This window comes from Scophthalmus maximus, chromosome 2 (assembly GCF_022379125.1).
Source record: "Scophthalmus maximus strain ysfricsl-2021 chromosome 2, ASM2237912v1, whole genome shotgun sequence".
Taxonomy (NCBI): Eukaryota; Metazoa; Chordata; class Actinopteri; order Pleuronectiformes; family Scophthalmidae; genus Scophthalmus; species Scophthalmus maximus.
The window spans coordinates 13,264,877-13,291,177 of NC_061516.1; the positions used below are offsets into that span (position 1 = coordinate 13,264,877).

Consider the following 26,301-nt stretch of genomic DNA (forward strand, 5'->3'; position numbering starts at 1 on the left):
CTTTTGAAGGACATTGGGGTAGAAGGAAGCTCTTTGTGGAAATTTAAGACTCAGAGAAATCCAATTTAGATGCCAGAATGCTTTTGCAGCTTTTAGAACAATTCAAATTACCCACACTATTCTAAAAAATACTACATATGCGCCCCCCCTGTACCTGCTCCAGCATCTGGATGGTTCCAGCCTGTTCGTCCAGCTCCTCCTCCTGGTCTTTCACCTTGGCCTCGAGGTCGCGGAGCTGCTTCTTGACCTTGGCCAGAGAGGCCTCATCCTTGGACTCCTGGGAGGACACGTCCTGTAGCTCGGCCTCCAGCTGCTGCACCTTCATGTTGACGGCGCACAGCTCGCTGTCCTTGTCCTACGGGCGGAGGAGTCATACAGAGAGCAGAGAGACCAGACGCGCAGTCCCCCCGCGAGGAGGACGAGAGAGTGTCCGGAGTCTAGTTCTAGGGAGTGGGCTTACCTGCAGCTGCTGGCGGAGGTTAAACACCTCTCCAGTCATCATGTCTTTCTCTCGAGCCAACTTCTCCTTCTGGATCCTTTCTCTTTGTACCTCAGCCTGAGCCTGGTTCTGCTCCAGGTCAAACCTGGAAAACACACACACACACACACACACGCACACACACACACTAGTAGACAGTTCAGCAAAATGTCCGTAGGGTCGAACAGTTGAGGGTCATAGTAAACATGCGGGATGTGTAATTACACAAATGCCAATTGGTGAAAGGGTGAAGGCTGCAAGAGACACATGTCTGGGTGATACAGTGTACTAATGTATAAATATTAAACATAATGTACCCAACCTGCAAACTGCAAATCTAACCTTCGTATAACTTCGGTTACATGGGAGTTTTTCCAGCTTTGAGTCCAACATCAGCTCAGCGCAGCCTCTATTACAGCCTCAACTGTTATCCACTGCCATTAGCCTTCCCTTCACAATTGGTTTGTAATAATGTGCAAAATGTTTTCTTCAATTGTCTGGGTCAGAAGCACTTATGGTTAGTGAACGTAATAGCTAAGTGTTTCACGCTGTCAGCTCATTGTACTTCCCTGTTTTTTCCTCTCTGAAGCACAGCTGAAAATAATTTCACCCACAGAGCATCTTCAATTAACCACAGGGGAGAGATCACATTCTGCCACAGCGATAGCTTCGCGAGTGCTTAAAGTCTGAGTCATTTCTTCAGCTAATGCAATTCCGCAGATTACAGGACATCTCAGTCACTATTCAAATTAGAGAAAAACTTCGGTGTTCTGCCGAGTGGGACACTCTGGGGAGAGGGCGAGATGTGTGTTCCCTGCGATGTGTGTCTACGAACGAAACGGAGGACAGATAGGACATACAACATATACTGACACACAGAGAGCGAGTTGGTGGAAACTGACTTCCTCTGTTTCTTCTCCAGGTCGTGGTTGCGGCTCTGTAGTCCCTCTAGGTGAAGCTTGGTATCCTGCAGCTCTGCCGTCAGTTTCTGGCACTTCTTCTTCAGCTGCTGCACAGAGCGCTGCACATCCTCATTATCTGTCTGCAAGTCAGCCAACTGTAACGTGCCCCCACACACACACACACACACACACACACACACACACACACACACACACACACACACACACACACACACACACACACACACACACAAACACACACACATGCAAACAAACATATTTTTTTGAATGCATACCATTATGGCACGTATACATGTTTGGTAGTCATACATTAAATGGACTTAATATTACAAAATGTTTCTTGCCCTCCTCTCGAGATGTCTTCTGCTCTGCTGCTCTGTCTCCAGCTTGTCATCGAACTCCTGCTGGAGTTTCTTCTTGGTGAACTCCATTTCGCGAACGGCTCGGTTGTATTTGATCTGCCACTCGCCTCCTGGAGGGAAGACGTAGGATTTTTAAGGTAAACGTCCGTGTGACATTTGGGTGTCTCCCGCCTTTAACGCGGGCCTTGCAAAGGTATCCGGATGGAGAGGCTCAAAAGCTCAGGGATGATTGATGCTGTGGATTTGGACGTGTACTGTTACAGGCTGCAATGGTTTTATTACATTCGAAGACCGAAATAATAGAATCTTTCAGGAAAGAAAACTTCTTTCATCAAATCCCGACCTTATGCGGTCAAGAAAAAAATTTCGACAGGAAACCACAAAACAGCCTTTGCTTCTCGACTCTAATCTTGGATAAACCTGTGGTAAGAATTCCGAGCACACCACAATAGTAGTTAGAGGAGGACATGTCTAAGTGGCACTTTGCACAGTTCTTAGCCAACCCTAATTCTGAAGCTGTCAGAGGCTATCAGAACTATAACAGCGGCCAGGCCGACGTTCGGGTTCAGGTTCATTTCCAAGCCTTATCATTTTAGAGCCTGTCCATTTCTCCTTCACATACCAACACCGGCTCTTCCATCAGTGCGGCTCATTAGCATATATATAGCATAATGACAACTTGCAGGGCCACCGGCTCTGATCCCGACGATTATTTTCTCATTCATCTAAGAATTCTGAAATGCTCTGTAATGGCTTGTCTGCTGAGGTGGGTTGAAAGGGGGTAGGGACATAGGGGGGGCAAAAAGCCTCGTGGACAATATGCTCTTGGCGGGAGCTTTCTTTCCCAGCAGGGAGAGACCAATCAACAGCAGGCATTAGTTGTATGCCTGAGAGCAGACAACTTAATCCCCTAGTGGGTACATCCCAAACTTGGAAAGTATACTTAATAGCATTAGATGTGAAGAATTACTGCCATGTCTCCTGCTGAAAACAGCCAAACAAAGATTATCATTCTTGCAGATAAACTCAGTATAAGGGAGATTCTTTAAAACTGTGCACATAACGCTGATATGAGCGGTTCAGTAAATTATGCCTCTGACCTGAAATGACATACCCATTAGGCACGCTTAGAAAAACTGCTGCAAGTGTCACAAGGGGCAATTAATTCAGGAATCGAAAGCCTTTTTTTTTTTTTTAAATCACAGATGACTAAGGTTGTGATACGAAAGAGAGAGAAAAAGTCACTTCCTCAAAGCCTCCTTCTGTTGGATTCTAAATATTAGGCACAGAATTAAATATATGGATCAAAGAGGCTGCAGTGTCACAAAGGATCACTCGCAGTTTCTGGCTCTACTCACCAGCGTCGTCGTCGTCGTCCATCTCCCCGTTGAGCTCTGACGTTTTCATGAGTCGAGCTTCCATCACCTCCATCTCCTGCGATTCCAGTTGTTTCTTCATGGCATCAAACTTGGCCTAGGGTGCACAGATCCAGCCGTGGAACAAAGAGAATTAATCTGCTGGACTTTTTGAAATACTAAACAATGTTGTAACTGTTTTTTGTTATCTTTGATCATTCATATATGTTTAGAGTGCGCATGTGCCTGTAGATCCTTCATGTCCTTCTCCAGGTGGAGTCGCTCTGAAGTCTCAGTCTCCAGCAACTGGGACGCTGACTCACTGGTGCTTCTTTCATCAGCGAGCTCCGCCAACAAGTCTGCAATCTGAACGGAAACGCAGAAACACACACACACACACGGCGTGATCCAAACTGCAAAATACTGATAGGAAGGACTGTGTAACTCCACCACCAATCTCAAACACCATCCTCCCAGCATGCATTGCCACACGCGAAAGGGGACCCACCCTGCTCTCCAATCGATCCGTGTTCAGTCGCAGCTCATTTCGCTCCTTCTCAACCCTCTCGAGCTTGGACTTCTGCAGCTGCAGCTCCTCCTGCGGCACAGAACACAGCTGTGTTGTGGTGTATCAAGGTTTCATGTTATGTCACAGGTAAGACCGCGGAATATTAAGTGCTGCGAGGAATATTAAACGTTGATAACAGGAAGTGCGGCGGAGTGGGAGTGAATTTTTGAAGGTGGATTAGGGGGCCGTCTAGCTGAGTGGAATCAATAAGGTGCCGGCGCATCGGAGGGAGAGAGGGGTCTGCTCACGTCTTTGCTTCGCATCTGCTCCTCGGTGAGCTGGACCTTGATGAGGGGCTGGACTGTGGTGAAGATCTTCCACCAGGGCCAGTCCTTCACACCGCGGTTCTTCATGATGTTTTTCTGGATGCAGCGGATTGCTAGATCCTGAACCTGAACTCACACACACACACACACGCACACACACAGAGAGAGAGAGAAGCAGTGACCAAAGAGAAACACGTACAGTGTGTGAATGGAGTGTGTTTTTGTGCACTCTACCAAAATATTGATCTAACTACTTGTAACTATGCCTCATTTTTCTAAGACAATTAAGAGCTTAATAATGACAGATGATAATGACTTATTTGATGGAAAGAAGAGTTTGACGGTATCAGATGGTGGCAGTGCTTTTATGGAGCAATACCATGACAGTAGACAATCGTACCTACTCACTGGAATAAGAGCTTTACAACACCCAGCTACTGTAACCACATCATCCTCGCCACTGACGAGCAATATTTGAAAAACACTGCATTCCCCAGTCTTTGTGTGACAGCGCCAGTATATGGGCGAGCAGCAATCCCGGGACCTGCCAGCCGCCTCTGGAGACTCTCTGCAGAGTGCGTTCCAAGGCTGGAAGCAAATTTTTGATTAATTAAATCAAACGTGTTGGCAGCTAATTCCAAGTATTACACGATTTCCATGGCGCTTACGCATGAGGCTTCTCTCGAAGCAGCAGATTACGGGCGAACCCAATTAGAGCAAACACAATTCTCAGCATCAGGTACATTTCGCCCTGAAGGAACTCTCTATGACCAATTAGGATTTGTCACACAGTGAAAGCCTCCGACACGGACCGAGACGCAGCAAATCTGTAACCGGAGATTTAAGCAGGCCTCGCTTGTCATATTTAGTCTGAAATGAATAGGGAACCAAACAAAAGATGATACCACACGAGCGCCGTGGATACACATTTTGATGTTCATATCACATTGAGAGCGTGTGACAACTGTGAGACGGCATGATGCCAACGAGGACCGATCCCACACCTCACTTTCTGGGAATTTTTCCTCAACACGACATCAAGGACAGTAGCTCTGATCACATGTGCGGTCTCATCGGGAACATAATGGTTTTGTCATGACGGGTTAATGTCATTATCATTACACTGTCAAATATTTTCCTTTTTTTTAAATCCAAGAGCTATAATCCTAGCTGTTAGCATTTGCAGGGTGCTATAAAAATGCAGAGCCCGTCGACACCTTTGAATGGGAGTGCATGATTCAAATGAATTAGATACCTCGGAGAACCGTCTGTCTGATAAAAGAGCATTAACATACAAACTGTTGCAATGAAGATAAACTATCAGATCAATAGAAAGGAGTGATGCTGGACTACAGCAAGCTCATTCTTTCTGTTGATTTGAGTGATTCCTATGTAGATAACGAAAAGAAAAGAAAAATACCTGAAGGACAAAACTCCCAATGCGGCAAGTGCCTGCTGAGCCCAAATAACAGACTTTTTAAAATGTCAGGTTGTCCCCTTGAGCAGACAGTTGAAGGAGGGGGGGGGGGGGGCAAGAGAAAAAATCTGCTTTTGTCATTTAATGTCACATGGGCTTGGCACAGCACCACAAGGTTAACATGCCAGGGAATATCAATCAAGGGGAACTGGTGACTTTCTGTCACATCCATATATATCACCCAGCAAGTGTCTGAGAGGCTTCGCCGCAACTCACCCGCACTGTTCCCCGAGGCAAATTACCATCTACCTGCTACGGCGGAATACTTTGTGTGCAAGGGGCGTCGGAACAGGGGTAACATCAAGGACGCGGCGAGTGGATGTTAATATTATACGTTGATTATTCAAAGATTCGATAGCAATACACTCTAAATCTGCTCTGCGAGAGAGAGAGAGAGAGAGAGAGAGAGAGAGAGGGGAGGGACGGAAACCTCTCGATAATCCGCCGCAGCCCTGCTTCTGTTCGACAACGCTGCTGTTGACTACTGAATCAATAATAATGGAAACGTGAATGAGAAACACTGGGGGTAAAAAATGCCCTTCAACATGTATATTACACCTTACAATGTACTGTAACAGCCTGAATAGTAATAAATCTCGCACACTGTGTGTCTTGAACTGATAAAAAGGGGGAAGCGAGGGGAAGCAAACCATTTTTTAAAACTACACCCCCTCTGATTTCTCCACAGTGAACATGTCCACATGTCATTCTCACCCGTGACTGCAGACACTGACTGAATGCTGTTCAATCTTTGAGATATATATGAAAAAAAAATTGTAGAATTGTAAAATTATGTATTTTTGTAGTTGTGTCCAAAAAGAGGAGTTTGCCAATGATTGGATATTCCATTTAAAAACATCTTTGATAGGTACACAAGCACAGTATTTCACTTTTTTGCAGAGGGTCGGATGAGCTCATCAATAACAAGCTCATCATGTCTGGTTAATATTACACTAAGAAGCCAGTTATCTTAACTTAGCGCAAACAAATGTCTGCCTTGCTGCTGACCCAAGCTCCTGAGGGTAGCATCATATTTGCCATACAGACATTACAGTGGTATCAACTACTGTCAACAACTATACTTATTGGTGCTTTCAATTTGAGCTTCGTTCTGTGTGTTTAATTGAGATATGTGTTTGACCCTTGTGTGTTTGTGCGTCATTTTGTAATCGGGGATGAATAGAGTTCATTGAATTGAAGTGAACTGAACTAAAATGGGATTTACCGGACTACAGCTACATAGTGTGAAAGTACTGCGGCGGTAATGTGAATTGACATGTACAAGTTTAAAAACGCTCCTACACTAAATCATCCTGTGCCCCTGACGTGACAGAATCTCCGGTCGCCCTCTTCACAGTCATAATTGCATGTCACACCTTACTTCGCCAACCTAAATTGGGTTTTCGAGCACAATAAAATTACAAGATAAAGTCTTATCTTTACGTTATGGATACATTTGCAGAAGATTGTGGGGGTATGAGAGTGCAAAGGGAAAAGATTGGCCTCTTTGCTAATGGATTTTGTAATTCCACAGTTGCCTAGCAATTTTGAAAGGTTCCTTGCTGTTGATCCATCTTAAATTGTAGCAGATTATGAAGCATCTGGCTTTTAGCCTGCTTCACTGTATGAGTAATGACCTTTGAACCTGATATATAAATATCTTGCTTCACCGTTTTCATACTAATATCCATCCACTAATACTTTTATGGTAAAAAAAAAACCAGTTACAGCAGAAGGAAGACTGGAAGTCCAGCAATTTATATATATATATATAAAGGTCATATTGATTTACCCTATAGCAAAGATGACAATTTAATAGTTTTACTGGTATTACACACAAGTGAACAAGATATTCGCTTGCTAACAGCGTGTCATGGTGGATGGAGACCAGCACCATCGATTCTGTTTCTGCGGGTTCATCACTGGCCAACTGAAGCGACACATTCACTTAAACAGCAATTGCAGAGTGAGAGGAAGGGGCCGCGTGGCTCCATACATCACGAGGGGACATGTATGAGGTCCAGAGAGATGGACCCATCACACGCTGGGAGAAAAATGGAAGGTGGGTGCAGCAGACGGCTGTGTGAGTCAGTGGCGTGTTTGATATGGAGGCTTGATGACATGCAACACGAGTGGAGGTGTCACTATCAAATATCCCCCTTGGGAAACCCGGCTGGATGGATTACAGCCGAGGTATGGGCAATAGATTTGGAGAGCACATATGTAATTAGTTGAAGATCTACAGCAGAGCTTGTTAGATCTACCCCAGGAGCAGAGCAAACAGGCACTAATATTAGCTCTGAACAAGGAACTCTCCACTCCTGCTGGACTCCTAGGCAACAAGATGTCAGGAGCTCACATTCCTTAAACTACCTTATGAAATAAAAAAATTTATGAAAAAACACGGCTTAACAGCTAAATTGGCCTTCATCCTTTTTTCTTTTTTTTTGCCTTTTGCAATAATAATCTGTGCCTTGCAATATACAAAATAAATCCTTGAAATGTTCCTTTCTCTCAAATGATCATTTGGATAGAATTTGTGCAAGAGAAAATATATTCTTGATCAATTTGGACGAGCGCATCCTCTGTGTTTTGCTCTTAGAACTAATTTAAAATGAAACCATTCATCTCTGGGGGGGCGACGCCTTGCCTACCTTTCTCTTCTTGAAGGCTTGCCGGGCCAGGTAGCCTCTGCAGGCGGCTTGGAACAGGGTTAGATTACGCTTGGTCTGCTCATCCCTCTGTTCCTCCAGCTTAGCCAAAGAGCCGGCTCTGAAGAACAACTGGAGAAAAGCACACACACACACACACGCAAAAGTTCAAATAAATGTATCAGTAAAGGATAATGTCATCAAGGGATCATGTGATGCTGATTGTGGCCACGGGGAAATTTGAGCTGGAGGCCGCGGCTTTAATGTGCAGCGCAGCAGCAAAGTGGAAAGAGGAGTTAAAAAAGTAAAAAGTAAATAAATGCACTGAAGCAGTAAATCAATGAGAAGCAGTGTAATCCGCGGACAAGTAGTCTTATCTTAGTGAGAAAGCCGCGATTAAGTTATTATCGCGGAGAATCAGCCTTGTCTGTTTTCTAATCTGGGCCAAAGGTAAAACGCAGGTAAACAGCCGACAGTGAGGCAGATCACGTCACGGCCCCCCGTCTAACCCCTCGGCGGGATTAGCTACTGCCAATGCATTCTAGATACGGTGGCAGTAAAGCTATTACAAATGGACGGATGATGACAGGAGAATTGTCTCCAGCCGAGGTCTCTGTACACAAGTCCCAGTGTTTTATAAATGACCGAATCCGTATGTGATCTGTTAACAAAGAGCGAGGTGTCAATGATCCAACAGCTTCAGTAGGGGAATCTGCGAAAAAACGGAGAGATGCATTCAATGACGTCGCTGAATATTACTTTTAAAGTGTCTCACTGAGGCTTGAGCAGAGGCCGTCGGTCTTTCGTCATCACCAGATGTGGGCAGCATTTTTTCTAAAAGGTACCCTACTTCCAGACATGTCGCTGTTGCGAGGTGGCATATTCTATCCGGTGACGAGCTTTGAATCAACTGCTATGAGGTTGTTTGGGGTTGGTGTAATTGGCATGCGAGTGCGAGCGGTTGCTAAGACGCCACTGGAAACGCTTTGTGAATGGCCAAAACGCGCTCGTCTATTCTGGGCCCGTTTCAAAACACTCACAAAGTGCGGCGCCATGCGAAGCTGCCTCCGAGTCTTCCCCGTGTCACGGGGGTGTTACGCTGCACATATCTGGGCGCATAAAGTCCCACTGCTTTGCCCATTATTGTTTCCTTTGATTTCCTTCTTGGCTGATGGCCACTTTTTTACGACTGATCGGATTAGACCTCAGCGTGCCAAGCGGAGTTTGCTGTGATTACTTTGCAATGGTTGTGGTGAAAAAAACGAAGAGGGGCCATCACTGAGAATTTGCTCTAATTACCTGTAGAAAAAGAACGAGCAAATTACGTTCACACAGTCAGGCGGTGAAGGGACAATGCTTCTCGGGTTAGCCACTGGCTAAAAGACTGGAAGCATCGGAGAGGCTTGGCGACTCTCCAAAAAACAACCCCAAAAAAAAGGGTGGTAAACAATCTTCAAGGAAGCACAAGTGTAGTGACAGACACACTCCCCCAGACAGCATGTGTCCTTTTCGAAATATACAAGAATAAAAAAAAGAGCTTTACGAGGGAAACTGGCAGCGCTTCACAGCAGAGGTTTTATTTAATCATTTTAAAGCTGTTTCATTTGTTTGAGGTGCGGCGGGCGACACTCACCCGGCTCAGGCCCATGTGGTAGCTGCTCTTCTCCAAATCCAAGGACTCGAGGAGCTCCTCCACAGCCTGGGCAAAGGAGCACACGGACAGAGACACACACACACACACACGCGCTTAAGTCTTTCGACCGCTGGATCCAGTGTGAACCTTAAATTGACACGGCGACAGCTCAGTAGTCCACAGTTCCCCCAAGTAACCATCCTGAACTAATGGCACAGTGCACTTTTTTCCCCTTCTCTCACAACCATCCTGTATTTTGTTTATGGAAGTTTGGCTCCCGGGACCCTTCCAACCCCCATCAACAAACCAATTACCACTTCTCCGTCAAGAATCAACTTCCTTCTAGCTTATTCCTGGCGATGCCCCTGTGGTCCTGAATCTATTTCAGCATTGAACACACACACAGCCTATATGCGGAGGTGCACCAGCCGCCGTTGGGAGCCTCTCCTCCTCCTAACCATCTATCAGCCTGGGTACACTGGAGGCGTGTTATTGTCTTAGCCTCTTCTCTCCACTTGAGCCCGCAGCCTGAAACACCACATCAAGAAAAACACCACGAGGGGGTTGGCTTTGAGCACCGAGGGGCTTTTGTTTGCGAGTGTTTCCACAGAAACTCAGCCCCAATAGGCCCGACACATGGGGGAAAGAGGTTTTCTCCCCCTTTACCCCATTCTTTCACTCTTTCTCTCATTCACTTCATGGTTGGTTCTCCGCTGCACTTCAAGAGGACCAGTGCACTGCACACCCTCATTGCTAGTTGACTTCTAAGAAAACGACTTACGCCAGATTTCATCCAAAGGAAGCAAACAGGGAAACACTTGGGCAGAAAGTTTCCAAAGCCCAGATGACAAAAGACGACGAGTGCATCAACTTGAACGTTTGTAGCTTTAAATGCAGTGGAAGCGTTTCCTACACCACAATACTGATCTGCCTCTTTCAAAGGCATGATACTGATGAGCCTAAGTTCATTAGATCATTACTACGACTCTGACGAATGGAGGTTTACTTCTTTGCCAGTGGGCCGCTGACAAATCAGGGGCAGATGTAATGAAACTGCCTCCTCGCCACATCAATCTTTCGCCGTGCTCGGCCACCGGCAGAGCTGTGCGCTTTCCTCCCGCTCTCCCGCTGATTTACTCACCCTCCGCTCGTCCTTCACTATGTAATTCCTCCCGTGCTTCTTGGAGAGATGCGGCGCCAGCACATCGAAGCGTCGCCGGAACTCCGAGAACACCATGTGATCGGGGTAACCTGTGAAGGTCGGTATTGGATAACGACATTGTATGCCGCAAATATTGATGAAGAGTAATGGGTATTCTGTGTCTGTGTTTCTATACCCATCCCGAATGTGTGACTGGAGCAACTACCTCACCTTGCCTGTAGACCCGGAGGGAGTCAAGCAGCTTGGAGCCACGCAGCTGAGCACGGAGCAGGGCCACATCTAGCTGCATCAGGCCAGAATCTCCACTCTCGCCTTGAGCCTCACATTCCCCTGCTTTGTACAGGGATCCACTCAGAGCCTTCAGGGCATCGGCCTTGGGCAATATGCAGTGAACAAAGTGAATCCTGGACCTCCGCAGCATGTCAAGGAGAGCATCCTGGAGAAGGCAAAGAGAATCTGCTTGGAAAAAGGCCGACAGCCAAAACGATTACTTGGAAAAAAAAACTAGGCTCTGCATACTGGCTCTAACATGCGCATCTCACAACAATACACACATTGTTTTTTATCTACAATTAACTTAACAATTTCGTACTCAGACATTTACAAACTCTGACAAGAGTAAATTTGACCCGCAATTGTATAATTTTACAGCCAATCCTTAAAGTGAATGTTTGTTTTTATATAGAGCATAAGCTTAATCTGGATTCCATTTATATGGCATATTTCCATTCAAGGCTGATGCCTTTCAGCTTTGACCAGCTGCTGTTGAAAAACACACTAAAAATACTCATAAGTGGATTATTGTATCATTAGTATTACCATATTATTTGATAGAACAGTTTTTCTGCATCAAAGTGTTGATTAACCCCTTTTCTCTCTTCTTGCTATTGCTACTTTAACTTTAAGAACCAGGTTTTGTGGAGTGAAGAGGTATCTAGGTATCCCTAGAACTGATGTCCACACTGGACAATTTCCCCATCTAGCCGTTTACATCCCTAACCAACGTATATACTGTACATATTTCACTATAATGTATTTGCCATAACCGTGCAATGTGCCAGTGCTGATGAAAGCTAATACTTTTAAACGGCCCTGTGCTGGATTTAAATCTGGGGTTTTGCAGAATTTTTTTGATATTGACATTCTGTGATGATCCTGCCTCCATGAAGTCTGTGAACTCTTAAAAGTCTTTGTTTTTTTCATTGTGGACATTATTTATTTGTGCTTTGATTTACCTCCCTTGTGTATTTAGTCTCTGTGCTCCCAGTCCTCAGTTTCCAGTGTCAGTCTGTCTGCTCTGTTATGACACCAGTCCTGTTCAGTGATGTCGTGGTCTGTTTTTGGTTCGCAGTGTTTTTTCCTAGTGGATTATTTTCTTGGATTTTGTTTTGTTTTTTTACTCCTAAGAATGTAGGTCTCTTTTTGTTCTCCCTTCGTTAAATCTTTTGTTCATGCACTTTGAATTTGCTTCATCGCCGCACACCTGACACAATAATTGTTGAGCAATAAGGTTGAAAGCAAAATAGTGGCCAGGCTGTTCTCATAGCAGCACACAATAACACCATGCCCTAATATCATTTTCAGATTGATTTCATTCTCTGGCTGCAGCCCAAATACAAGCCTTTAGCCCATCCATTTTCTTTATAAAGCTGCATCCAGCTATTGGTTGACGGCTACGTAGATTCCAAAACAAATTTACAGTTATGAGCCCTCATATATTCCATCAGCCTGTCGAGTGTCTGTAGGTAAACTGATAGCAAACAAGAAACTGCGGTGTCGATTCTCAGCGGGCCACTACATCACAGGGACTGAATTAATGTTCACATCAATAAAGTTGATTGTTGCTTTTCAGCCTCTGATAATCTCTATTAAAGATAGAGGAGCTGTTTTTATTAAATGGTGCCCAGTGCTTTTGAAACTTGGAGTTACCAGTGGACAAATATATCAATATAAAGTCCGACAGGCTGATTTGTTCAGTCCTCTCCTCTCACCACTTGGAGCTTTATCTGGATGCATAGAGACTTCTTCTTCATAGCAGCCACCCCTGTGGTGAAGGTCTTTCTCATGCTGGTGGCCCGCCGCAAGGACAGCTGGGAAACCCCTTCGAGGCCGGCAATGGAACCGGACAAAACCGTGGCTCCAGCCGCTCTGCTCATGACCAGTGAGCTGATGTTCTTCCTGCAAGAAAAATACAGCACCTTATTATGAGGATTTTCCTAATGATCTGACAAAGTAACATTTTAATGTCCAGAAGTTCGTACTTCTGGGAGTCCCGCAGGAGGCTCGTAGCGTTGCTAGAGGCAGGATTCTGCTTGGCGTGGTTCAGCCACCCGCAGACATTGTACTCCACCCAGTCCGTCCCGTGACTGTGCCCCAGCAAGAAATGGTTTTCCTTTTCGCTCTTCAAGAGGAAAGTGTGACCTGATGTAAAAAGGCAGGAGATGTGAGATTTACTGTCCCGTTGTACATATACAGGGAGATGCAGGAAGGGTTTCTCAAAGCTGCCTGTCCATGTTGTTTTTTGTATGAAAAGTTAAATGCATGAAACTCTACTCTCATAAATAATGCAAGGGTCTGCCTCGAAACATGATCTGGTAGACTATCAAAAATACGTGGGTGATAAAACACCGGAGGAGAGCTGAAATCTGTCCGACGGTATATAAAGAGTTTGAATGCGAAGCTTTCAGCTGTTGTTTTTTCGAGGGCTAAAATGTCCCTTATTTTTTTCGCCAAATTCTATTGGGGGATTTTCTTTTTTTTTTTCATAAGCGAGGCTTAGTGTTGTCCCGGTTGCCAACAATTTGCATAGAGAGGATTTGTATGACTCATCTACAGTATGGTACTGGTCAGTCTGCCATATAGTGCTCTGTGTACAACACACACTGATACAAGGAGCCCTGTGTCCACACGACATAAGTCACTGTGTACTGTGACACGACATGAGAGACTTCAGTCAAGTACTGACGTTAGTTTCCAAAACACATAGTAAAACCTTTTTTTCTAAAATTAAAATACTAAATAAATAATAACAAGAGTGGGTTAAATACTGTGAAAGTGCAGAATGAAGAATGTTTTTTTCGCCCTCCAAACTCAAATCAATAATTGCACATTTGAAGCCACAACAACAAAGGCTACAATTGAAAACATCATGAATATTAATGTCAAGTGCATTATATTTGGATCAAAAATGTATTAGGTTTCTACTCAGTCAGTTTCTTTGAAAAGCATGAGGAGAACACTTGCCATGTGTATTCGAATAGCTTCATATGTGGGTCTGTGCCTGTGTGTGCCTGTGTGTGTGTGTGTGTGTGTGTTTGCCCTCTCCTTGCCTTTACTCTCCCCCTCAGCAGGTCCATAGTAGCTGAAGAGACGCCCCAACAGTGTTTGCTCCGACCCCCCCGGCTGCACTGCCTCCTCCTCCATCAGCCACAGCAGGCCACGTGCCTCATCTGTTCGAACTGTCCGTACCTGGCAAACACACAAATACACGGAGACGACACACACGCAACAATGGTCATGGCTCCTTAGTGCAATCCTTATGTGGGCATAACATTTTCAGTCCTTAAAAAAACAATCGTACACGAGAAAACATGACTATCGCGCTGAAATAAACCAAAGACTTTAATATGAGGTCTGACTCGAGAACGAGAACTAATGGTCCCCCCTGAACATAACAAACACAACATAATGACAAACCCGGGAAACAAACCCGCTCGCTACCAGGACGTTAAGCTTGCTTTGACTATGAAATGAGAAATCTGATGAATGAAAGGATTGCTCAGCATTTATTGTTTATCCACCTCCTGGGTACAGGGGAAAAAAACGAGATACTGCTACTTATGAGAGATTCGGAAAATGAGCCTTCAAATGCTGAGAGCTGGCTTCTGTCGTCTGTGTTCCATGAAATATTAGCTGCTCTCCAAAATGTGTGTAAAAGTATTTTGCTGTATGAGTCGGTTGAGACAGGCCTAATATTAATATTAGTGCTGTAAATTTAAGTTTCAAAAGCATTTCTGGTGTCTGTGCCCTTCAGCGGTTGCTGCTATAATAGCATCATCAATTTTAGCGTTTCCTTATAATCTAAATGAAAATAGAAGAAAAGGAGTTCATGAATATGGGGAGTAGCAGGGGAGAAGGAATTAAAAAGTAATACAATTAGTATTTTAATTAGCGTGAACAGGGGGAAGAAAAATAAAACCCACTGCAGCACTGGTGATCCTGAGAGCATGGGAAAGGCTTTTTGTTGCCTTTCTCTTTCATGATAGCAACCACATAAATGGGACTCTATTGGGAAGTGCAGCACACGTATCAGCACCTTCACCATATGTTCAACGTGATACACAAGCTTGCTCACAAAAGTTTGGCCTCCTTTCAAAGGTCACTCTTTAAATTTTACGATCAAAAAGTGAGAATGAGTGTGAGAGATAATGAGCCAAAGTTGCAGATAAACAAACATAGGGCAGAAATGCAAGTTTATTTTCATTTTTGCTCTTGCCTTATGGATAATAAGGTCTGTAGTTGTACTGGTTGCAAGAAAAACTTTGGACCCACAAGTCTGAACACATTCTGGTTCAGCAACTGATGAGGTAACATGTCATCCTGTGAACAGAATGAATCAGGAAAGCTACAGCTGTCGAACGATGTATAATTTGTCAAGCTTGTGTGAAGAGTCCACAACAGACCGAAACGCACCTAAGGGTTAAAGAGCTACCAAAGCCAAAAAGTCACAAGGGCGGAAGGTGGTTATTTCTTTGTTTACAGAATACTTAAATACATACTGTACATACCTACCAGAGTCCAAGGTTTGAGTGGTGCACTTTTTGGCCAAAGACATTTAGAATATCATGGACTAGATGGGCTATATTTATATGGCACTTACCTAGTCTTATTGACCACGGCGCTGTACAGGACAAGTCACTTCCTCCCGTTCACACACATTCGTACGGCGCCGCTGTTTACCGCACTTTTTCTGTCACATTCGTACACAATCCCACACTGCCAGAAGAGCCGTCAGAGGCATTTCAGGGTTACGTGTCTTACCCAAGGACACATCGGCATGCGGACTGGGGAAGGGGGAGGGAAGCTGGGATCAAATCGGTGACCTTTTCTGGTTAGTGGACGACCGACTCTACCTCCTGAGCCACAGACGCCACTACTGTGTGGTGGATTACAACAAGCTCCAGAGAAAACATGCTCGACATGATGGTAGCCGGCTTGGTTGACATGGCTAATGCACGGATCCACCCTGGGAACCAAACCCACCAAACCAAACTCTGTTTGGAAGTCACGCTGGAGACGCACTTATCGGCAGCGCACACTCCACTGGCTTCAAGTACAACACAGGGTATCAGCTTGGAGGAGATATACTACAACCATGACTCTAGAAATGAATCGAGCATTAAGGCTGTTTGTGATAATGGATGTCTGGGCTACAGAAGGGGGGGGGGAGAAATGTGAGAATGAAATGACTTTAAGGAATCAGGGTTCTTATTTTTCCCTTTGGTTTTTAGTGTGATGTAGTACAGTTCACTGCTTCTGATGCCATTCCCATTAGAGGGGGAAACCATTTTAAAAGTAAAGTGCTCAAACCAAACACACTGGAATTATACCAAAGTGATCTATGACTCTCCAAACTCTGCCATTTCTGTTATCATGTGGCAGTTCACAGGCTGCAGAGGGCAAACATTGATTTTCTTTCTAGAAGTCAATTCTATAACCTTTCTTTCCCTGCTGCTACGCTCTCTTTTAAGCCTCTAAGAAAAAAAGAATCCCAATTCAATATTTGAAAAAACTCACATTAAAAGTGAAAAAAAAAAAATTAATTGTTGACTAACCAAAAATATTCAACAATGAATAACCTCAGAGAATACCATGTGAAAATAGATCATGGAAGGAATGTTAGTCCCTCTGGTGTTACGATGCGCGATACTTACAGCACATGAAAATAGCGAGAGAGAAAATAAGTGACTATGTAAGTGAGGAATGCAGTGTGTGAAACTCTAAAAGTGAAATGAAGACAAGAGACACTATAAAGCATCGATCTTACCAGCGCTTGACTTGAGGCTTGGTCAACCACCGACACAGAGAGAGATGTGCTGGGTTCGGTGTCATCCAAAGCAAGTTCTATGTTCTCCTGAAAGCAAAGAGACAGGGTCATTTGTTTTTACCAGACATGTCAATAACGTTACACATGAAAAAAAATGATTCCAGTGTCTGACCAGTTATCATGGCCATGGACAAACAGGTTTAATCAAGAAGGGTAGCTAAATGCAGATGATAAGGAATATCCATCCGTGGGCATTTCAACTGGACAGTAACGTATGTAGCCACATTTCTCCGAGTGATCGTGAGAAACCCCTTCCTGCATGCTGCTGTCCTCCAAAAAATATCCTTGGTCTCCAGGTAGTAGCTCCAGATTGTCCAAGAATTATGGAGTTCGTGGGACAGAGCATCGCTGACTGGCCCAACACAGCTGCCGGTGCCGCCATCGACCCCTGGAGCTAGCAACTGTTAATTTCAAAAAGGAGTCCAAGGTTGAGCTGCGTGTGAATCGGTTGATCAGAAAATGAATCAACAACTACAGTATTGCGATAATGTCAATCGTTTTTCAAGCAAAAAGCATGTGTCAAGGCACCTAATGAAGTTGCGGGCAACTAGAATTATTTACAAAGGATTCTTATGGAGATTGGAGAAAAAAAAAACAATTGCATATTAAATGCTAGAAAACTAAAAGCATCAACAAATCTATTACACTAACAAGAAGGCTTGGCATTTACTCAGGCACTCTTTGGAAATCTGAAAAGCGAGAAGATTTCATTACCGTTGCAGATGATAACATTTCTGGTAATAAAGTGGAAATAAATATACTAAATTGCCTTTCGCCAGAGCAAAACAGGCACGGGGCAGAACACAGTGACAAAGAGAGCGGAGCACGAGAATTGTGGGTAAATGTTGGCTGTGCTAATAGTGTGGCCGTGACAGATGCCAGTGTTCAATTCGACTGTGTATGAGAAGGAGCCTAAATGATTTTCCTTCTCTGCTGTGGGGAGGAAATGCAAAAAAAACCTTTCCACACAGCTGCAGCGCACGGCAGCATTTAATTTGAAAATACGAAGCGTATGCCTGTTGTGTATATCACACTTTCACCTGCCAGTCGCTGCCAATGTCGATACCGTGTGCTTTTACCAAAATGAGTTTGACCCAGTTTTCAATGACAGTTTCACAGCTTCTTATTTTTCCAGGATGCAGTGAAAAGAGCGAATTACACCGCGCCGATTCATGCAGAACTTAAATTTGGCTCAAAATCCCTTCCTCCCAGGCAAAGGTTGTGGGTGGGAAAATGTGGGCGGGAAATCCCAGGATCCTTCCTCACAGTATTAAAAGTAATATGACCAGGATTTCTGCTTAACTCCGCCATGTCTGAATAAGAAGAATGCTTCTCACATTAGAAATTGGACAGTAATGATTTATTTTTCTGGTCCGGCACTGCTCTGCAGAAAGGAGGACAGAAGAAGAGGAAGAAGAAGAGCGGCTCCTTCATCATGGAGCAGCACCACCGCTGCGCACGTGGGCGTGTCTCCCAACGGCAAGTTGCGAGTGACTTTGCTTTGATCACGGCAGGAGAGGTGAAGGCTGGCATCACTAATGAGAAAGTCTAACACATGAACTACTTTGGCTTGTCACGGCTTGTGACAGGTGGGAGGGATAGTGTATCTGATGTGTGAACGCACGCAGTATTGGAGTTGATAGATTGGTGAGAAAGCCGCAGGACAAAGGGAGAGAGAGAGAGACAAAGAGGTAGGAGGGAGACGGAGACAATGAGAGTGACGCTGCAGTGCAGAAAGATTAAGTATTCAGACCCCTTCACTTTTTACATTTCTGTTATGTAGCCTTCCTAAAACCATGTTCATTTTTTTTCCTACATCAATATACACATTAAAGTAGTCAGCCCCTTTGTTAGACAGAGTAGTTGAAGCACCTTTGTCACTGATTACAGCTCTTGGGCATGACATGACAAGCTCTGGACACCTGGATTTGGGGATTTCCTGCAGTTCCTCTCTGCACATCTTCTCAGACTCTGTCAAGCTGGATGGGGAACCTCAGTCATTTTCAAGTCTGTCTGGAGATGTACATTGAGCCAGGGCAGGGACAGGGAAACTAGTCAGGGTTGGGGGAACGCCGAACTAAGCAAAGTACAAAGATTTTCTTGATGAAAACCTGGTGCAAAGCGCTCAGGACCTCGTACTGGGCTAAACCCAGTACCTATCCTAATGAAAGGTTCACCTTCCATTAGGATAACGACCTTGGCACTCAGGCAAGTCAACGCAAGAGTGTCTTAGGATCGACTGTGTGTTTGTGCTTGAGTAATCGAACATCTCCGGAGAGCCTGCAAACGAACGCACTGCATACGTGTGCACAGTGCACAATAGTTCACATAGCCTTACCTCTTTGTATCTCTCCAGCTCCTGAACAAAGGTGCGTTGGTAGAAGAGACCTTGCAGACGTTCTTGAGTGTAGTTGTGACAGAGGTCCTCGAAGGTCGCGCCGCACTCGCGCTTGGCCAGCCTGGGGTTCTGAAAGCCCGGTGTGTCCACAACGAGCAGAGAGCACAGAGAGTGCTGGCTGGATTTCAGGGCCCTGAAGAGCACAAGACAAACATGCGCGCACACACAAACATTGGCATTGTGGATACTTGAGGTAACGTTTCAATCGATTGTATTCACTGCACATAACCCTCTGGCCGTAACCTTAGCTCTCTCCACCGCATTCCCTTACTTCAACCTCCACTGAACAAAACCAAATTCTATCCGAAAACCTACAACCCTGTTCCTGAATTCAAAATATCCTCTTAAACTACCCATTACACCAATTACAGATCAATATTGTCTTGACAGCATTAACCTCTCGGAAATTAGAGAAATGAAAATTGGATTATATTATTTTAAAAAAATAGTATTCAAGATGTCAAGATGTAGAAATATATCAAATATGAAATGAAAGGAAATGTGGATAAAACGATGTGCAAGGCCTCTACAAATTTCCTTTATAATAATGTGCAGCCAAAACCATGACATCTTCAATTTGATACGACTTGAGTAAACAATTAGAACAGAAATACTAACCGGTTTATCAAAGAAATGAGGATAGTGAAGACTTCGGAGTAAAGCCCGGATGCCATAGCCTCCAAACACTCCATGGCTGTAGCCTTGGATCCTGGTATGAGAAGCAGCCAGACACAGAACAAATCAATGAAAGGCCGCAACAATCTCTATCAACTAATAATATGAGAAACCAACGACGAATTTCAGGTGACATATTATGTAAAAAAAAACAATTTTTCAGTGTTTGTGCACATAAATGTGTGTACAAAACTGTGAAAAAAGACCACCATGTTGTTTTTTGGTGAGCTGGCTAAACCCTACAGCGTGGCTCTGAACGACTGGTTCAGATTTCTGTCCCACTGTGGTGTCACAGTTGGACTCTTTTTTGGGGTAACCCCGCCTGCAATCTGAGAATCTCCATCTTTCTGGTGAAGGGGCGTGACATTACCTACACATTTTGAAAACGGGTGACCAATCACAACGGACAGATCAGAGCAGACTGTGGTTATCGGGAGGCGGGGCTAAAATAAATCCAGGCATTTCAGACAGAGGGTGAAAAGAGGAGCTGCAGGAATGGGCAGTGTGAGAACACTGATGCCTTTTCTGAACATTAGAGCATGTAAACCTTTTCAAGTGGTGACCCAGATTAAAAATATGAACCTGAATATGAGCATTATATGTCACCTTTAAAAGAACACAGTCAACGTTTTGAGCTGTAAAAGCTAGACTAAAGCAATGATGTCACTAAATTTGCTCCTCAAAAGGAGGCACAACATTGGAACCTATTATGCCCAAAGGCCTTCAGTATTCAAACTGGGTTGGAAAATGTCTCTGTAGAGCAATGTCATTTAGGGACTCAGGTGTTTCCGAATTGGTCAGATCAAACAGCGCATACTTATGTCTGTGCCTAGCGGCAATGGCCACCTGTTAAGCTCTCCTAATTCATTCCGCTATCACACAAAATGGTGAGTCTATAGCGCTTGGGGTGGATATTTCCACGTGTGCATCCATGACTGTAAATTCATGTGTGAGGGGGATATACAGGGGAGGGGTGAAACGGAGGTCAATTCAGTCCGTCGCTGCTGTGATAGAGTTTTTAACTGTATCCCCCTGCCCTTCAAAGTATGTTGCCGTCGAGATGGAAGTCAGAGGACCCGCCCGTGTGAAAAATCAATGTGAGGCAATTATGATTTCAAGGACAATGAATGAAGAGTGGCTCCAAAATTGCTTGTCCCTACATAGTGTGTGCACTTATCTGTCAACAGCCATTGTGAAGCTGTGGTATTCATTACTAAGATAAGCTTTACTTTCTCCGGAGCATGCAATTTCCCTCAGGTGATGCGTAGAGGCGAATATGCGTGTGTGGAAACAAGAGCGAAAGTGACAAAGAGAAACGGTGCTGGTGGTTGTGGTGGTGGGGGGGTGGGGGCTGTGAGGAATGAAGTAGAAGAAAGGGGCCTGTTGGTAAATGTGGAAGAGTACCTGCGTCTGCTGTGCCATTCTCGTCAGAAGCCTGGCGGATGGTGCTGGCTCTGGGCAGGGTGCCCTTGGCCTGGTGCTTGAAGATGGAGGAGGAGAGCTCTTCCAGGGTGCAGCCCAGCAGGTAGGCGGCCTTCTGGGCCCACTCGTGACGTGCAAATTGTCGCCTGCCAGCTGAGACACGTGCAGGGAAAAACGCCCATTAGCCCCGCTGCCAACTACCCCAGGCACATGGCCACCCCAGTAGCTGTGACAGGGTAGTATAGTGTCTGGTCAAGCTGACACTGACACAGCTGGTGAGAACATGCACTAAAAGCATACTAAAAATAATAAAACTATTGTTGTGGGGAGGGGAAGCTTAGCTTACACAAGTAAAACTTTCTATTGTATATTTTTTTCTTTTATCGTCATGAGGATTAAAGCGAAACTTTATCATTACGGGGACACAATTAATTTATTTACATAAAAAGACCCTCTGTTGGGAAGGATCAGTTTCTCTCTAATCTACTGGCTGAGTGATGGAAACATGCAGATACGAGTGCAAACATCCGTCTACAATCCGCCGTGAAGTGGTATCTTCTGAGACTGGAGAGAGAACCTGGGGGATTTCACACAGAGAGCAGTGGGCTCTATCTGTTTCATCAGCGCTGCAGAAGAGCCCTGCACGCAGCGCTTCATCACGATAAGCTACGCAGAACGGTTTGTCAAGACAAGCAAAAGGCGTTCAAATATTTGCTTTGATGGATATTTGCCACCGCAATTATTCAAATCCTGGTAAGACATCAAATGGAGGAAATTGGGTTTGCCAATATCACTGAATATTATTGAATCAAACCTTGACATCTTGCGGATCAAAAAAAAAAAACTACATATGTACAAAATTTCCACTTGAAAAGCATCCAGCCTCGGTCTGGTAGCCCTTTTTTTCTGTCTATATTCATTAGACATAAGTGTTGACGGTGCAGAATGCAGAGAAAAGCAAGTTCATTTCAGATGGGTCTCTCTAATTAGCTCTGGTGGATAAGAGATCACTGCTGCCCTCTTGTGTTACACCATGAAGCTGCACTGCCAGTGAACAATTCAAACACTTTTTTAATTTTATTTTCTGTGGTAGTAAAAACACAAACCAAGTTCTGGCAACAGACGCATTTTTTTCAAAGCCACAGAGTATTTTCATGAGTGAATACTCTTACTCCAAAATCAACCTGAAAATCAATTGTGTCGACTCTTAATCACGACTTTTACCCCGTCATGCACCGTTGCTCCGTAAGAACCACTTTGTGTCTCCCTGGGAGGACAGGAGTCCATAAGTCACCAAGTAATTTGCACATCGACAAAGTTGTTTAGTGCCTGTATTCCCGACAGCAGATGCTGCGCGGGACAACATTCCAAGCCGAAAACTGCTCCTGGATGATGTGACGCCGCCATCGAAAAAAAACCCATTGGCAGCCAGCTGGAGGGGACCACTGAAATATTATTTGGCGAGCAATTCCGCATAAGTGGCTGGCAATTACACTGCAGGCAGAGAGTGAAAAGTGAACAAGCATGTCAAAAATAAAAGATCCCACGCTGTCCCCGTGAATTTCATGTTGTATGTTACCGGAATATGCTGCATTTGTAAAAAGCTTCCAAGAACAGAGAAGGAGTTAATTGATTTGCTTCGCAGTGTCGCTCAGATGGAAATATTTTTTGTCTCCTTGGCTTCACTTTGCAAGATTTTTTTTAAATCAGTTATGCGCCAAAGCACCAGGAGTGATTTTACATGCGAGTAAATAAAGAGCTTTGAATCTCTGTTTGCACAGGCATTCATTTTGACAAACATAAATAATTCCTTCCGTACTTGAAAAGCTTAAGTGCCTCGCCCGTAATGAGAATCTCTCTGACGGTGTCAGCCTTTTTAAATGGCAGATATCTAATTTTAAAATGAAAGCCATATGCTGTGAAAGGCCAATTTATTACTCTGGAGCTAAAAAAAATAATAGAAAGACAGAAAAAACAATCGAACACTCTAACATTATGTTTCATCATTCGCACAGCTTCAAAGATAGGAACACGTGCTCATGTTTAAGAGGACCGTTGTTCCCTTGTGTGCACCGATACATTCTCATGACAAGACAAAACCTTTATCAGACCTCAGGGACAGGAACAAAAAAAATAAGAAATCTTCTGCTGCAGCAGTGTTTCCTAACAGTGACTCAGCTAATTTGCAAATGGTTTCAGGAACCGTAACACAAACAGTGCCTTTGTATATTTAATATGATCAGTCTGTGACGGTTGATAACTTCCCGACAGAAAAAATAAGAGTCAGCACCAATCTATGAAGACCAGCTCCTCAGTTTTCATTTGTTTGCCCTGTCCAGAAAAGTATGACTAAAGCAGGAGCTGCTCTGTAATGACCGGGGGAATATGCTGCCTACATTTTTATTTGGGGCTGTAGATGAGTGTGGAGGAGCAGTCCAACAACCCGAGCGCTGACTCTTTCAAAGGGCAAAATGCATAATTCAGTTGTCAGACTTACAGCTGTCTTGCATCACACAGAGGATGTTACCTACAGTGGCATAATGCCGGCGTGTCATTAAAATCAAAAGTCAATTTTTTTTCTTCCTGCTAACGAGGAGAATGTTTGGCCCGGTTCAGCATTTCTGTCGTGCGCCGCACGAGTGCTGTTATTCTCAGCGATGGGCGAATCAAAGACGACCCTGTGCATCTTTGTGCTCGGTATGCGTCCTATTGTGAATAGCAGATGATGTAAAATGGTGAGCCATGTGGCGGGAGCAGCCATCTTACCCTTCGTAGCTCCCGCAGCTCCGAGGTGGCAAATGGCCCCGAGGACGAGCCAGAAGGCCCTTTGCTCATCACCACTGATCCCCAGAACCTTCATTGCCACTTGCAGCTTGGAAAACTGCTGGGAGGCCCGCTGCTTGTCCTCAGTCTGACGGATATGAAAGCACATATATTCAAATAAAAATTCATTTTGAAACTATTTATACTGAAAGTTCTTAAAGTAATAGATGCAGCGTGTTTTTCGGGGGGGGCTTGGCTGACCTGAAAAATGATAAGCTATAAACAGGATTAGCCAAACTGACTGTATCTGCAGAGGTACAATCTGTGAACTGCTTTCATTTATATTGTGAAAATGTAATTCCAGCATTTTGCCTATAAATTGTACCAAGGAGGCTGGTGTCATTTTGATGTCGTGGCCTCTGGCAAATGTTTTGGGATTTAAAACGATGATTTGATGAGCTAATGCATATCAGTTACACAGGGTCTTTTAGCGGGTGTCCAGGCTGCTACTAGACAAACAGACAAGCTGCATTCACATAAAAAGCAATGTCACACATTCAGTTTTTTAAATTTCTAAAAGCAATAACTCGAAAAAAAAAAACAGGCCAATCTCCCATCAGCAGGCAGCATTCACCTTTGTCTGAGGCATGATTCCAAACGCATTGTTTTCGGCAATGTGGTTGAGGTGCAGCTCGGTTCTGACGAAATGAGAACAGCAAGGACAACGTCAACATCTCTCGTGTGTGTTTCTGCCGACATCTTTAGAATTACGGCAGAAATTTGGCCACACTTTCCAAAAAACATTGATACACGATTGCAACAAGCCAACAAATGAATCTCGTGGTTAACAGTGAACTTGGCACAACGGCATTAATCCTGACCTAAGGGAGCCGTCCACACCGGCCATCAGGTAGTAAAAGACGTTAAAGGTGGACTCTGCCTCTGGTCTTCTTGTCACCCTCATCTTCTCCAGAAGCATGGTCTGCAAGGCCAAGGCAGGACAGGATGTTTGCATGATAGACAATAACAATTATCACAGACAGGCGGGAGCATAAGTGTGTTTTATAATAAAAAGTCACGGAATATTGTTTAAATCCTGAACAGGTTTATGCCACATTATCTGAGATCATGGCAGGTGTGAATATGTGCCAGTGACTTGAATGAATGAAAGAAAGTATATGTGTTCATTTGTACCTGGATGGAGGCTGAGGTCACCAGGCCGGCCTGGTCAAAATCCAAGGAAACGATATGGGAGAAGCGACTGGCATTCCCATTCATACAGGTGGAGGCATTTCCGAACGCCTCCAACACTGTGTAGACCGCCTGCCATTTCTCCGCTGGGGACCACGAAGAGAAACGCGGCCATTTTTAGGAGGAACAAACAACAACAACAACAACAACAACAGGCACTAAATTATTCTTATTCTCATCCAGGGATCCTGGATCCCTTCCAACACCCACTGGAGAAGGACTTGTTGGTGCTGCCGGCGATGGTGACCAGATACTGGATGATGTGTTGACAGTTGGTGGTCTTGCCGCTGCCACTCTTGCCGAGCAGGACGATGGACTGATCCTGGCGAGTTGTCAGGAGGTTTCTGTAGGCGGCCTGGGCCATGCTGTAAATGTGCGGGGCAGTGTCCTCCCTTCTGCAGCCCTTGAACATTTGCATCACCTGGAAAGGAGCCCGACGGGGAAGAGAGAGCAGAGAAGCGGTTATACATATCAACGACTGTCTTCGTCAGCTCATTTTGATTCTGATTGCGCTCTCACGTTCCGCCGCCCTGTGAGAGCCGTGCGATTACATGCGCAGGCTGCAGCCTACCTTCTCCGAGTACATTGAGGGGGCGCTAATGGGGTTAATGACCACCATGTTCGGCCCAGCATGGGTGTGCACCAGGTTACCACCGTAGCGCTGCCGCAGGGAGTGCATCACGCTCGACTCGTTCAAATACTGCAGCGAGGCCAGGTCCTCCACTCGGTCGCACATCGGAGGGTTTGCCTAGAGGTTCAAAGTCAGGGGCTCCTTAACAAACTCACCCAAGTGTCCTGCGTAATTGACGGG

General features: G+C 44.7%; 1 protein-coding gene across 9 annotated transcripts in view; it reads right to left on the reverse strand.

Annotated features, from left to right (window-relative positions):
• The window catches only part of LOC118301308 (unconventional myosin-XVIIIa-like), a 58,937-nt gene that overhangs the window by 17,057 nt on the left and 15,579 nt on the right, over nucleotides 1–26,301 (reverse strand). For all 9 annotated transcript variants that reach the window (XM_047330536.1, XM_047330534.1, XM_047330532.1 and 6 more), the window contains 25 exons: nucleotides 26,062–26,238; nucleotides 25,701–25,911; nucleotides 25,434–25,576; nucleotides 25,121–25,221; nucleotides 24,874–24,937; nucleotides 24,243–24,387; nucleotides 21,459–21,629; nucleotides 19,998–20,088; nucleotides 19,320–19,512; nucleotides 16,922–17,008; nucleotides 14,205–14,343; nucleotides 13,137–13,296; nucleotides 12,867–13,053; nucleotides 11,086–11,311; nucleotides 10,855–10,964; nucleotides 9,714–9,779; nucleotides 8,084–8,212; nucleotides 3,935–4,078; nucleotides 3,627–3,716; nucleotides 3,365–3,484; nucleotides 3,122–3,236; nucleotides 1,746–1,873; nucleotides 1,381–1,535; nucleotides 461–584; nucleotides 155–355 (listed from right to left, as the gene is read on the reverse strand). In XM_047330536.1, the coding sequence (XP_047186492.1) occupies nucleotides 155–355; nucleotides 461–584; nucleotides 1,381–1,535; nucleotides 1,746–1,873; nucleotides 3,122–3,236; nucleotides 3,365–3,484; nucleotides 3,627–3,716; nucleotides 3,935–4,078; nucleotides 8,084–8,212; nucleotides 9,714–9,779; nucleotides 10,855–10,964; nucleotides 11,086–11,311; nucleotides 12,867–13,053; nucleotides 13,137–13,296; nucleotides 14,205–14,343; nucleotides 16,922–17,008; nucleotides 19,320–19,512; nucleotides 19,998–20,088; nucleotides 21,459–21,629; nucleotides 24,243–24,387; nucleotides 24,874–24,937; nucleotides 25,121–25,221; nucleotides 25,434–25,576; nucleotides 25,701–25,911; nucleotides 26,062–26,238 (3,477 nt within the window). The remainder of the gene's footprint in view (nucleotides 1–154; nucleotides 356–460; nucleotides 585–1,380; nucleotides 1,536–1,745; nucleotides 1,874–3,121; nucleotides 3,237–3,364; nucleotides 3,485–3,626; nucleotides 3,717–3,934; nucleotides 4,079–8,083; nucleotides 8,213–9,713; nucleotides 9,780–10,854; nucleotides 10,965–11,085; nucleotides 11,312–12,866; nucleotides 13,054–13,136; nucleotides 13,297–14,204; nucleotides 14,344–16,921; nucleotides 17,009–19,319; nucleotides 19,513–19,997; nucleotides 20,089–21,458; nucleotides 21,630–24,242; nucleotides 24,388–24,873; nucleotides 24,938–25,120; nucleotides 25,222–25,433; nucleotides 25,577–25,700; nucleotides 25,912–26,061; nucleotides 26,239–26,301) is intronic.